The following is a 14,273-nucleotide window of genomic DNA, read 5'->3' as shown; positions in this document are numbered from 1 at the left end:
TTGAGGAAAAGGTCTCTTGTATAAACTGAGTATTTTCCCATGGTGACATCTGATTGGACTAATAAATGCAGGAATTTTCCTGTAACAATTTATCCAGCATTCCATTCACGTCCATAATTCCAAGTGATGTGATTTTGTCCGATCAGATGCCTGGTTCATGTCCACTGCAAGAGGATCACAGGAAGTCGTACAGATACTTCACCACATCAAAGCCTACAGTTCTAGAATAAAAAAAATATTAATAGTCAACAAGCTAGCACACAACCACGTAATGATTGGTAAATGTAATCAAAGACATTGTTTACACCTGGAATTAACTCCATTTTAGGTAATATGATCTAGTGCTGTCAAACAATTAATTGCATCCAAAATAAAAGTTGTTGTTTACATAATATATGCATGTATACTGTGTATATTTATTATGTATATATAAACACACATGCATACAATATATATTTAGAAAATATGTACTTGTATATATTTGTATTATAAATAAATATATTTAATATATATATAAACAACATATTTTTCAGAAATATATATTTCTGTATATGGAGCAATGCATTAAAGTAGATAGTGACGTAAACATCCTCCACTTGAAATCTGATCACAAGCAGTCACAGAAGATGCAAGCTTAATATTATCTTTCTTGCCTGACCAACTATAACTGGATCACAAGACAGACAGACAGACCAAAAGGTCTAACAATCTCACACACACCTGGAGATTGCAAGAATGAAGTCCAGTGAAACTGCACATTAGTATTTGGGTGAGTCCAGCTGGTCATCATGCCCCACATGAGAGAGAAGCTGCAGAGTAACTAGAGATGAAATCTGTAAGACAGAAAGCAAACAATGTATCTCTTATGAATTATAATGATTTTATTTAAATATGTATTTAAAAAAGTGTCATAATATCTGATTGAAGTTCAATGGTTATTCAAGCTTTCTGGGCCACCAACTTGTGTTTCACAGGAAACTTTATTAATAAAGTTATTAAAATTAAAATGTCACACAATGAGTCACACAGGCAGTTAACCTTAAAATCTTGCCTTCAAACAAGTTTTAAATTACACTTTAAAAGGACTTTAAAAAGAGCAATATCAAACTGATTAAATATTTTACAGCATAAACGTTTAAAAAATGTTTAAGGCCTGGTAGTCACAATTTTAAATGGATAATTAGATATTAATCAATATATGAAGAGTTTATTTGCAAAAACAGATAGATTTTCATAAATCAAGTTTTTATTGGGTTTTATTGTATTAGTTAGCTGTATTTTTTAGTTATTATTATTTAATCAAAACAACCCAACTGCAGTTTGATTGATATTAATTGGAATGCCGGATAAATGACTGAATGCATGATTTTTGAACATTTTTAAAAACAGTTATCTGTTTTTGTAAATGAACTCCTCCACATGCAGTTAATTTATCAAGAAAAACTTATTACAATTTTTTTTATAAAAAGATGAAACACTGCCACCCAGTGTCCAAAATGATTCCAAGATTGGCTTGTTCTGCCACATTGTACATAAATCATGTTTTATTTCCTTATATAAGCTAATTAAAATGAATGGCATAGTTTGTTATTATCTGAAACATAATTATTTTCCAAACCTCATTTGATCAATTAAATTACCTGTAAGAAGATACTGGCTGTAGGTGCAACTTTACTATCAACCACACTATAGAATATAGCCAATAATCTGTCAAGAGGAAAAGGCTTCGGTCCCAACAGATGGTTACTAGTCTGCAGCAAAAAGACACAATCAGAGAAAAAAAAAAAAGATAGATGACATCTATAGATGATCCCGGAAGAACAGTAATGAACAATAAGCACCAGTAGCAACTTCTCACCTTCTCATGTTTCTTCAAGAAATTTGTCTTTCTTATTTTCCCGTGACTCTGAAGCAAAGACAAGCCTTTTTTTTAGTGATCACATAATTCATGAAGGTGCAGTCATGATTCAGTAAGATCTCATGATCATATGTAGATAATAAAGAGAAGATCAGAATGCTCCAATACACCTTGAGGAAGAAGCGGCGATCTGTGCGAGCAGGGTTAAAGGACGCCAGGTAAGCAGCAATCAGCAGAAACTTGGAGTAATATGGCAACTCAATGTGAGCATGTGCTGATAAACCTACAGGACGAGGAAAAGACTTCTCAATGGGAAATGGACAAAATAAAATAAAAATACCATCTACAAATTTGATTCTGTTTCCTAAATTAAGATTTAATAAATGTTTAAGTAGATTTATATCTACTTTAAACAAACTTTGGTAAAAACATTACAGGTTAATTTTTCAATCTTAGATAATGCTTTAAGTAGTATGGACTATCAGTTAACTTATGATTACTTATTGTAGAAATAATATACTTTGTGTAGGGTATATACAAAGAATTTCCATTGATCAGTGTGATCAATTAAAATTTTTATTAAAATGCATAGTTTAAATTAATTTCAAATGTAACTTTAGAGTGCTTTTTTGACCCACCGAAGTATGACTTAAGTGCATCTTTATATATAAATTCATAATTCTACTGTCCTTGACATTGGGTAAGTGTACTGCAGAACTGACAAGCATTTATGCTAAACTAAAATATACTTTAAGTCATTTCTATTGAAACCCACTTAAATATGTGTAATTACACATTTGTAATGATGAAATTGCAGTTTAGTACATTTAAAACATGTTAATGTAGGGGTCAATATCACTGTAGGGTGCCTTTTGATGTCCTGTACATAAATGACTCATTTGCCAAAAAGACTATGAAAATGGTGTGTTATATTAGGCTAAGTTTTATATTCATTAAAAAAAGCATTACTTGGCACTTAAGATGCATTTCCTACATCTTTTTTTTAGTTGTGTAAGAGGATGCGTGTTATTTTGCTATGTCCCATGCACTGCTCATGAAATATGAATGAGAGTAGAATACAGTCAAATCATTTGGTAACAAAAACAATATTTTTATTTAATAAAAAAAGAAGAGTTTGTTCATGTCCCTTGAATGGTTGTCCACCCTGTCGTATTGGGGAATCTGCCCATTTAAGAAAAGGCCATCCCCTTTAGTGACATCAGGACAACAGATATTTTGTCTTTTCAGTGGCGGGAATTTCAACCGCTTAGGTGAATAAGTTGATGACTTTTCAATTGACAAATTGTCTCTTTTCTTTTTTCGTTTGCTTACTTGATTTGCCAAAGCGTAACATGTCTACCCTGTCAGCATAAAATATGCCAGAAGTGATTAGAATGCAGTATTTTCAAAATATGGTTTAAATATACCAAATTCTCTTCAACAACCAGATTTTTTTTGTAAGCTAATATGATAACTGAAGCTCCAAATGTCCACCCTGTATTATATTATTTATTATTATTATTTAATAGTCAAATAACTGTTTCATTGTCATATTTTGTCATGATTTGTGTGTTCTGCTTTAGGTGTCCACACAATCATGTGCTGGTCTACCCTGTCATTTTGATATTTAACAATAATATTTTAAATAATAAGATTGCCCAAGTCAATCTCCAGATTTAAATCTGACTGAACATGAATTTCACCAGCTGAAGAGGAGAGTAAATGCAGAAACTCCCCAAAACAAGTAACAATTGGAATTGACTGCATTAAAGTCTGGGAAAAGTATTTCAAAGGATGAGACCAAGAGTCTGGTGATGTCTATGGGTCACAGACTCACTGCTGTGATTGTGTGATATAATAGCTTTTAATCTTTTATATCTGCCTTATGTTCAACTGTCCCAATATTTACGCTCACATCAATGAGTGGGATGAACTCTAAAAGTGCTGTTCTTTTTATTTGGTAAAACATGTATGTGTTGAAACAGCTAATAATAAACTGTGACATTCTGTAGTTTTGTCTCATATTCATTTTTTAATCATATTTGCAAATGTCTTCACTCCACAGCCAACAGAAGAATTTTGTCTTTACTGTTCCAATACTTATGGAGGGCACTGTATGTCCATGACAGGGTGGACATATCTTATGGGTTATGCTTCGAATAATGGCCCATAATTATCTAAAAATAAAATGTGTGGGAGCTCAGCTAATATGTTTCTATACTACTTGAGTGTCTACTATTTATATGACATGACATAAAGTGAATGGTAAATTAAAACCAAAATTTGAGTATTGTGAGGGTTGAAGGGCAATCTATGGTGATATTGACCCGTAAAATAATATGACAGTCATTATAATCTAATACTTTTAGTAATTGGCGATATCCTTTTTATAACTTTACAGTATTACAAAGTGCATGTGTGTAATTAAGTGCAAGAAACACTCTTTAAGTACACTTATGTGACCTTACATTTAATTTATATTACACTATCAGCAAATAGAGCTTTTTTATTATACTTTTAATATGCAATTAAGATCCAATCAAGCACACTTATTTTTCATAAGGGTTGTTCAAATCCCTAACCTTTAGTATGATAACAACAACGCAGATGATACTGGCCTTAACAAAAACACCACTATCAAATTATTGTGAAATATGACTCATCAGGGCAGCCCATCAACTAATGTGTGGTCAGAAGGTCGATACAAGTAGAAATATTGGCAGTCTATCCTAAAAAAAGCACTGGATACAGTTTTTAGCAGCCCTATGCACCACCAGCAGATGGTCCGTGAGGGCATGACTGAGGCCCTGAGACTAAGGCCTGTCTCAACACAATGAGTGTGTGTGTCTGCCTATGTACCTCTGAGGGTTGTGGCCTCCTTCTCATCCATCTGCTGCTGCTCCCATTGCATGCTGATTGAAGTAAACCAGAACACACAAACACTCAGAGAATGATGTGACACACAGCTCAAGCAAAATCTCAACTGTGAGCACTCAGAAATCCCACAACACTAACAGACCTGGATGGTCTTACCCTCTTACCTTTACTGTAGTCTGGAAAATGAAAGAGCAGAGGTTCGAAGCAGCCAGTGTTTGGCCGAAACTTTTCCCACACAATTTCGCTGAGCAAGATGACTGTCACATTATCATTTACCTGCCAAAGAGTGTGAAAATTATAAATAGATTATATATAGCTATTCTACAATGTATAACAATGATTATTAACAAGTAAAGTCTCCACAAAATCTCAAGTCTCTGTCAAAAGGTCAGATAAAGAAAACTGAAGAAAAGAGAATTTGCTTATCAGACATAACAGTATATAAAGAACAGGTTTTCTACTTCATGCAGTAAAACATTAGTTAAACCGAGCACATACCAATTCCTGTAGGCGCAGAAGAGCAGGAAGCAGACTGAAATCCATATCTCTCATGCGCTCAGCTCTGTCCAGACTCCAGAATCTACAGGGACATTATATGACATTGACACAAAACCTGCACAGACATAACATTCTGACTAAAACTCCAAACATTTTATTTCATCAATATTATACTACATATGATATGCTAAATAAACTCACTATATCGCGTGTCTGAGTGGCAGGTGAGTTGGAGCTCATCTGTTTGCACAGTCGCACAAAATCTGACAAAGATGGGCAACGGGGAAGCAATGCTGCAGCATCGGCCCCAAAAAAGGCAGACAACATCTGGTGAAAGAGAAGCCCACTGGACACACACTCAACACAGTCCACTGACGCATGGGGGAGCTGAAACACACACACATATAATAACAAAACTTCAGTCAATGTCTTAGTTATCTTACATTTAGTATACACAAGACTTTTAACACTCAAGGTATCATACACTTGCCTACTTTGTAAATGGTTACAGAGAAAAACTAGTCTTCATAAACTACATGACTAAAGATTCGCACACTACCAGACTTACAAGTTGTTCCAAACACAACAAACGCAAGCAGAAACACGTGCCTCCTTTCTAGCAATCACGACAAGTGGAAATAATGTATGTTTCATAATACATGTTTGATATCCTCAGACTGGATAGATTAATAGTATGGAGTCTGTCTCCATCATTCACTATGAACTTTTCAGTGACACAATGTGCACAAAATCTGCAGACTGGTTCTGACTTTCACCAACTAGTGTTGACTCCTTCAAACTGTAATTGGGGCAAAAGTTGTGCATTGCATTCCATAAATAAACACTTTTACAGGCTTTATAAACCACACCTTTCCAAACACTCAGTTTGAGCAAAGGATGAATTCACAGACATTCATCCGTTCATTATTGCAGATAAATCGTCTTCGATAATGAAAGCGATATTGTGTAGCTTGTCACTGAACTACGGCTCTGTGTATTAAATGCCGCTCCATTTGAAAACAGGTGATGGGAGATTTACTGCTAATGACGGAACAGGCTTTACTGACGATATGCGCATGATCATCGTGTTCGATATATCGGCCAGCCCTACATATAAGTAGTCAAGTGCAAACACTGCAAGTGTGGGTATTTGAACAAAGCATAAGACAATCGGTGCGTTCCAAACGGGATACATCGCCCTCTGAAGGGCACTTTGGAGTGAAAACAAGCATGGCCGCCACATTGAAGGGTCATTCCAAACCGAAGTGCTCAAAACTAGCCACTTCAAAGAATCCTTCGGAATGAAGGGTACAACTGATGGGACACTTCAGGCTTCCGTGATCCTTTGCATGATGAGAACGGGACGGGATGAGAAGGGCACTTCTAGAAACAGTTGTTTGGTCCCCTACACCCTTCAATCCTTCTAAGCTCTCACTCTGGAGGGTAAACCCTTTGAAGGGTTCTTACCTCCAAGTCTTTCATGATGGAGAGCACCACATGACTCTTTCCTGTTGCTCTGTGGCCATAGATGAAGACTGAAGGATAACTGTATTGATCTGGCTGTTAACAGACAGAGAAACCACAGCTCACATTAACTGCATACATGTTGTGTGTGTGCATGTAACTTTGCTTTAACAATATCAATCACACGTAGTTGAAAGATTCTTCTTTTGAAGTTGCCCCTAATTGAAGAATCGCCTGTTTAACTATTTTTAATTGAATAAAAAGTATATAAACAATATAACCATCTTTAATAAAACAACTAAACAAAAATATAAGTATTTAACTCACCTGTCCCACGAGTGACAGCAGTGACGTGAGCTGTGTCTCTCTGCATGGCAGTCTATCAGCCAGAGTGTCCTCAGGATAACACTGCAGCGTCACAGACATTCTCTGATCACAATAAAACATCTGTATTAGTGTAGTGTTACAAAACGAACCCTATTGTTGTAGTTTTTAAAGAAACGTTTCCAAAGCGAAAAGTAACGTAACGGCGCTGAACGAACTGGTCTTTAAACTTGATCTTAAACGCTAAAAAGGACAGAAACCCGACGCACAGACATTCGTCCCATAACCATTTAATAACCAAAACTGCACGAACAAATTGTGAATAATATTTACACGTGTTCAAACCAACAAACCGCTTCGTTATGCGGTCACTAATCAAAACAAACATCAGAAATACCTACACGGTCCTTGAGCAGATATTTTTCATGAGAAACGAAGAGTTTTTGAGGTACTACAGTGATCCTTTCCCTGCAGGATAAACTTCACATCACACTACCCGCGCGGTTCATGAAGGACGTCACTACAAGTCCGCGTCATTTCCGGACTGGGATTTGTAGTTCTTGTAGTTTTAAATCCCAACGCTCTTGAATTTAATATTTAAACGTTTAAAACCGAGAATCCATATAATTGTCGGCCTGGAAGCCAATAGAGACGCAGGTGAATTTGTATATAATTTTAGGGAATAAATGTATTCTCCGGGCAGGCTCTGCTATGCGGAGAGGAGTGACAGACGCAGCCTGAATAACGTTATTCGGGTGTGACAGAAATCTGCGCTGTTCGCTCGAGCGCGTCTCATTTAGGTCCTCACGCGGGGCATGAATCTCATCCCAGCGTTTATTTACTCAGACGACATCACTGTGGTCAGGTGTAATGTGTTTTATTGCTCTGACATGTGCGCACTGGATTAAATCGGATGGAGCAGCGGTAGCACTACGCCGTTAAACCAGAAACCGAGAGGAGAGCGATATTTGCGTTAAATCTGAGAAGAATGGACACCAAAATATGATGCAGTGCAAGTGTCGTCATCTGAACGTCCGTTATTTCCGTTAAACGCGAGATTTACCACGGAGTCCTTGTTCAAGCCTCGTGGAAACAACCATATAAGGTAGATTATCGTTTGTATGAATATTTATTTTAATAGATAAATGTCTTTAACCTCTTAAGGTCTGGGTATTCGCAAACCACCCAAGTATTATTAATTTATTCGGGTCATCATTAAGTATTCATACTGACATTTCCGCTGGGAATATTATCTCTGATGCACCGGAGTGCGTTTTCTTCATATGAGCTGTGTCTTCATAAGAGTTTAGTCATTATTTTTGCTGTCCCAAGTGTGATTATTCACCTTAATGAGATTGCTTGGCTGAATGAGAAGAGAGCTGGAAGCGAACATCATTGGAGTCACGGACAGACTGAACAAATCACTGTGACATCTGGCGCTAAAACTGCTTAGTCTGTCGCGACATCTGTGAGCTGTTCTCTCTAGACTTGAGTTTTTAGGTGGCACCCCAGGCAACATCCAGAGAGGACCGAGTCCGGATTGAAACCACAGAGGACTAACTGCAGAGTGGACTGAATTAATAAAAGTAGATTCAACCCCGACACCATCTGATTCCAGACAGGACCAGAATCCAGTCTCAATATAGATAGGATCTGAATCCAGACTGAATTCATAAAGGACCTAAATCTAGACTGAATCCAGACTCAATAGAGAAAGGATATGAATTCGGACTGAATCCATAAAGGACCTGAGTGCAGTGTAAACTCACAGCGTTATCGAAGTCCAAATTGAATCCAGATTTAACCTAGATCTAGACTTCATCCAGATCTAACCAGAATCTAGTATCAATCCAAATAGGACCTGAATCCAAAAAGGACCTAAATCTGGACTGAATTCAGACAGGACCTGAATCCAGCTTGAACCTAAATCTAGATTCAATCCAGATTGGACCAGAAATCAGACTCAATTTAGATAGGAGCTTAATCCAGATAGAACTGAGTGCAGTTTGAATCCACCGTGGACCTGAGTCCAGACAGAACCTTCATTTAGATTCAGTCCAGATAGGATTTAGGCCTGAGAACTGAATCCAGACTAAATAGTGGTTTGAAACTAGTCATCCATAGGGGACTTGAGTCCTATTAGTATCCATAACGCACTGAATCCATCTATGATCCCTGGGACGCCTGCAGCGATGCTCCCAGCCACGGAGGCAGCCAAGATCTACCAGACCAACTATGTCAGGAACTCTCGTGCCATCGGGGTCCTGTGGGCCATCTTCACCATCCTCTTCGCCATTGTCAACGTGGTATGTTTCGTTCAGCCCTACTGGATCGGGGACGGCATGGACACACCACAGGCCGGCTACTTTGGCCTCTTTCACTACTGCATAGGGAGCGGAATATCCCGGGACCTGACATGCCAGGGGAGCTTCACAGAGTTTGGCTCCATCCCATCTAGCGCCTTCAAAGCTGCGTCCTTCTTCATTGGGATGTCCATGGTGCTGGTCCTCTCCTGCATCGGCTCCTTCGCCTTCTTCTTCTTCTGCAGTACAGCCACTGTGTATAAGATCTGCGGGTGGATGCAGCTGGCAGCAGGTGAGTGAGTGACTGTGCATCATTTGGAGGGTGTACATGTACATGTAGCCAAGAGCCAGGAGTGTAATATGTAAGGCTGGAAGTCAGATATACAATCTGTGAAGTCCAAACAAACACACATTGGCATATCTTTTGGTTCTGGTTGCACTTGGCATATTTTAATAATTGTTTTCCAAGTTTGGCACCATGTCAAAAAAAAAAATAAAAAAAAAAGATATCATCATAGTACATTAAACACAGTACTGTTCAAAATGTGGGGTTAATATATATATATGTTATTTATATTTTAAGAAATTACTCATTTTAGGATGCATTAAGTGATCAAAAGTGGCATTAAAGACATTTATGTCTTGTTTTGTTTTTTAGCACCAAAGCATCATCATAAAATTTTTTCTGAAGGATCATGTGACACTAAAGACTGGACTAGAGGCTGATGAAAATTCAGCTTTGCCATCACAGGAATAAATTACATAATACAGTATATTATATTCAAATAGAAAATAAATACAATTCCAATTTAAAATTAAAAAATGAAATTGAAATAATATTTTACCATAATTTATTACTGTTTTACTGTGTTTTGATCAAATAAATGACGAGCATAAAATTTTGAACAGCAGTCTTTTTTTTTAGTTTTTGTTATTTTTTTAACAAGACATATAAATATAGTTCATATCAAATATTTCAACCATTAATTAAAATACTGTGTAATGAACCCTTAGTTTACATTGCCATTCATTTGATCATTACTGAGTAGTCTTTTTGGTGCATCTTCCAAATGTAATACTTGTAGAAAAACACTTTTTTTATATCAGACCCGCTAGCCATGCAATGAATCCACAGTGGACAAGATTATATAAATAAATAAATCACGCACACCACTTTGTTATCCCTAAATTAAACAGATGAGCAGGATGAGAAAATTAGCTAAAGCACTGTACATGTCTTTTTTTTCTTCTATAAAGAAAAAACAACTGAAGATAGGCTTAGTCAGTTTATTTTCCCCAGCTGACCAATGCTGAACGTGCCCTTAATATTTTTGATAAATGCTTCTAGTAGTAATTTCATGTTGTTTAATGGCCTCTGAGAGTTGGGTTTGGTTGTGTTGTGCTCTGAAGGCTTGTATTTAATGGGAAGTAGAATCTATGAAATGAGCAGATGAGAGAGCTCAAGATGTGTGAACTGCATCTGCACACATTGCTTTCATCTGAAGGCGTTGGCTTCAAAGGACTGCATGAGTAGAGTCAGCAGTAAGAACATATATCACCCTGTATGCTAATATTTACTTCATTCCAACTCGCTTCTTTTGGTTCTGATTTTTTCTTTGTTTCATTTGTACCCCAGATAGTGTCAACAAGTTTAAAAGCTCCAGGGTTCCATTTAGTTTGATGCATTTCCGGAGTGAGTGACCACCCTCTCTTAACGTGCGTGTGTGTGTGTCTAGTGGACCGTGCTCTGCCTATTGGTTTTTATTGTTGGAAGGGAGGGATGCACCAGAGGAGAAAATGTTCTAAACATATCCAGCCAAATTTCTCAAAATGTCGAGCACTCTGTAAACATATAAATTTTTCTCAGAAAGGAAAAAGACAGGGGTTGTCTATTTTTGTGCCTGGCCTCAGGGACTTCAGGTGAGTTTTGAAAGTAACTCACAGTTGTGGACAAATTACTGTCATAGGTGGCTTATGTGTAGCTGTCAGAGCAAAATGACACATGATGTTCTTGCAAGCCTCTGTATTACTTACTGTAGCTGTTTATAGAGAACAATTCTGTCATCATTTACTCACCCTTATGTCATTCCAATGTCATATGGTTTTTCCCTTCTGTTAAACACAAAAGTGGATGTTTAAAAGAATATCAAGTCAAATCTTATTCACAAAATAATATTAATAAATTAATAATAATAATAGCATTGTATTTAAATAAAACAATTTATTATGTAATAATATATTAGTATAGTATATCTATCTATCCATCCATATAATTTATTTATAATAATATAAATGATATATGAAATTAATATAAATGATTTAAATATATTTAACATGAGTATGGTGTCATTGATGCATACTTCTAAAGTCGGCCATGATTGTGAATATGAGATATTGTGGTTCAGATCATTATATCTTGCTTAAAGTACGATTTGCAAGTTTAAGTCTTGCTCGACTGACAATTTTTTAATGAACCAATTAAAATGGCATTTGTCAGTAGATGTAGATGGTGTATTTGGTTGCACTTTCAGAGGGGAATAACCTCAAGTAGCTTTACTGCAGCCGCTGCTTTCAGCAAATGTGGGGGAAAAAAAAAAGATTACATAATCAGATTTTTAAGGACGCCGGAAGCTTAACCGCAGATTTTTAGGGGGGCTGAAGTTTAAATAGGTCTAGAATCACCTATGGTGCCAAGTTTGAATTTGAAAGTGCAAATAAGATTTGAGAGCCAAGGCAGATGGGAAGATTTGATAGGAATTTACTTAAGTTTTAGTCTGGTTTTCATGGAAGAAAGTGTCACATTTTATTTTAAGGTCCGATTCTCACCATTAAGGGCCAGGTTTACTAAACAGGGCAAATTAGGATTAAAGCGCAATTCCCTAAAAGTGCCAATGGGAGTGGAAAATTCTGCATGTGATTTTTTGACAATATGCACATTGAAGAACACAGGCGTAGCCAGATACTTTCCATAATGACCATCACAATCTACCAAGAGCAGCGCAAATTACCGCCTGCTTTAAGATGATATTTTGTAAGGTAGTTGTTCAGTTTAGGTATTGGGTAGGATTAGGGATGTAGAATATGGTCATGCAGAATATGTGCTTTATAAGTACTAATAAACAGCCAATATGTTATTAATAGGCATGCTAATAAGCAACTACTTAATAGTGAGAATTAGTCCCTATACCAAAGTGTTACAGAAGAAAGTAAGTCATACAGGTTTGTAACGACATGAGCGTGAGTAAATTAAATATGTTATTTTTCTAATTGCTGGTGAAGCTGTGATTTGTTTCTTGATAGTTCACATGGGGTGAACAATGACTTTTTGATACTGATGCTTTGGGGAAGAAAGGATTGATTGATTTTTAGGCAAATCTGAAAGAGCTATAAAGATATTAAGAAGCCTTTGAAAACCTTTTATGCTTCTCATACAGGTCTGAGTGGACTGTCTAAACAGCCTTTATGAAATAGAAACTAGGATTAGCTGTTAGCAATAAAAAGCCCATTTGGATTTCTAATGGCTCATTGATCGGGGGAAGCTCTCCTCAGAACAGCATGTATGTGGGTAATGAGAAACTAATGTTGTCACTGTTTACTTCTCACCGCCTTGAAGGAGCACAGTCAGTGCTGGTGGGTCACACCAGACTTAATCTGTTAAATTCAGACAGCACTGCATTGACAATTACCAACCATAAAATCACAACTGTGAAGACCTGCAGTGTGAATGTCCTAGTACAGAGCAAAAGACGTGTTAATGGAATCGACCAGAAGTTAATATTTAAACGATTAATGATACACTGCAAATGAAACTGTCACAAAACTTCACAAGGCTCAACAACAGAAGGCTAAAATCAGACTGAATGGCTTGTCCGAGGTACGATGATGGATTTGTCACTTCTGAGAGCAATTACAAAATCACATAACATATGGCCAAATACATACATAGTGACCATTAATGGCTGAGGGTTATGAGCTTCACAGAGGCGCTAATGGAAGCAGGGCAACACAGGGCAGCTTGTGAATGGAGAGCTGATAACGGACTGTACTTCATACTCAATGACTGACTCATTCAGTTCACTCTTGGCCTCCAATAAAACGCCCACTCTTCTATCTGTCTCTCTACTCGCTCCATACATCCAGTTATCTGCTGTATTCTAGTGTAACAGATGCTTTAGTCTTCTCTGCAAATCACTTACAAACAAGTACTGAGGTCTTAGTTTAATGGATATTGGAGTATCATATATGATGTAATATGGTAATAATTTAGTACCATGATATATGCACACAAACACACAAAAAAATGGTTCTTCGGCGGTACTTTGGGGTGGTTGAGGTGCGATATAGCAACTCTACTGTAATAAAGAACCTGTTAAGTCCAGCATGGTTCTTCAACGGTTCTTCGGGGTGGTTAAGGTGCTACAGTATAGCACCACTGCTGTCATACAAAGAATCCATTAAGCCCCTGTATTATTCTTTAAAAGTTCTCTAACTCTCTCTTAGTCTTTTATTTTAGTTGGGGAAAGAGTAAAAAAAACAACAACATTACAATACAGTATTTCCTTAAGTTAACGTGGTTCTCAACCTTTTTGCCCCCAAGTCCGCCCTATAAGGAAATATTCCAGGGCCCCCACACAAGACTTTTTCATCTCAGAAAAGCATAAAAGTGATTCAAAACAGCTTTTGCCATTGTTGTAAATTCCAATTCATAGCAAACATATGAGAGTGGAGTAAAATATCTCAAATCTGAGGAGGAGAATTAGGTTCCACTTATGGTTCTACATATTTGACCATTTAACAAAAGTATAGCACCTTTAAAGACATGCTATATAGCACTTAAAATGGTTCATTATTATGAGTCAATGAACCACTTTTAGTGCCATTTAGCACAATTTAGAGTTTAAGTTAAAAAAACATGGTATTGCCATCTGATACCAACATATTATTATACA

The 14,273-nt window shown here is 36.8% G+C and overlaps 1 protein-coding gene and 1 pseudogene across 2 annotated transcripts in view; one reads left to right on the top strand and one right to left on the bottom strand.

Moving 5' to 3' along the window:
• Positions 1 to 46: 46 nt before the first annotated feature.
• LOC306858994 (origin recognition complex subunit 5-like) lies at positions 47 to 8,540 on the bottom strand (annotated as a pseudogene). The gene is made up of 12 exons (XR_013785994.1): positions 8,367 to 8,540; positions 7,025 to 7,126; positions 6,701 to 6,793; positions 5,435 to 5,620; positions 5,234 to 5,306; positions 4,878 to 5,011; positions 4,718 to 4,770; positions 2,029 to 2,141; positions 1,859 to 1,906; positions 1,641 to 1,751; positions 721 to 833; positions 47 to 221 (listed from the first exon to the last, which is right to left on the bottom strand). The product of XR_013785994.1 is annotated as an origin recognition complex subunit 5-like (transcript).
• Positions 7,733 to 14,273, top strand: part of LOC306858550 (LHFPL tetraspan subfamily member 3 protein) — a 44,553-nt gene continuing 38,012 nt past the window's right edge. Inside the window, exon 1 of the mRNA XM_079399130.1 lies at positions 7,733 to 9,616. Within this exon, the coding sequence (XP_079255256.1) occupies positions 9,190 to 9,616 (427 nt within the window). The 5' untranslated portion in view covers positions 7,733 to 9,189. The remainder of the gene's footprint in view (positions 9,617 to 14,273) is intronic.

Source organism: Barbus barbus (assembly GCF_936440315.1).
Source record: "Barbus barbus genome assembly, chromosome: 39".
NCBI classification, from domain to species: domain Eukaryota; kingdom Metazoa; phylum Chordata; class Actinopteri; order Cypriniformes; family Cyprinidae; genus Barbus; species Barbus barbus.
The sequence above is the reverse complement of the archived record's forward strand: the minus strand, read 5'-3'. Positions and strand labels throughout refer to the sequence as shown.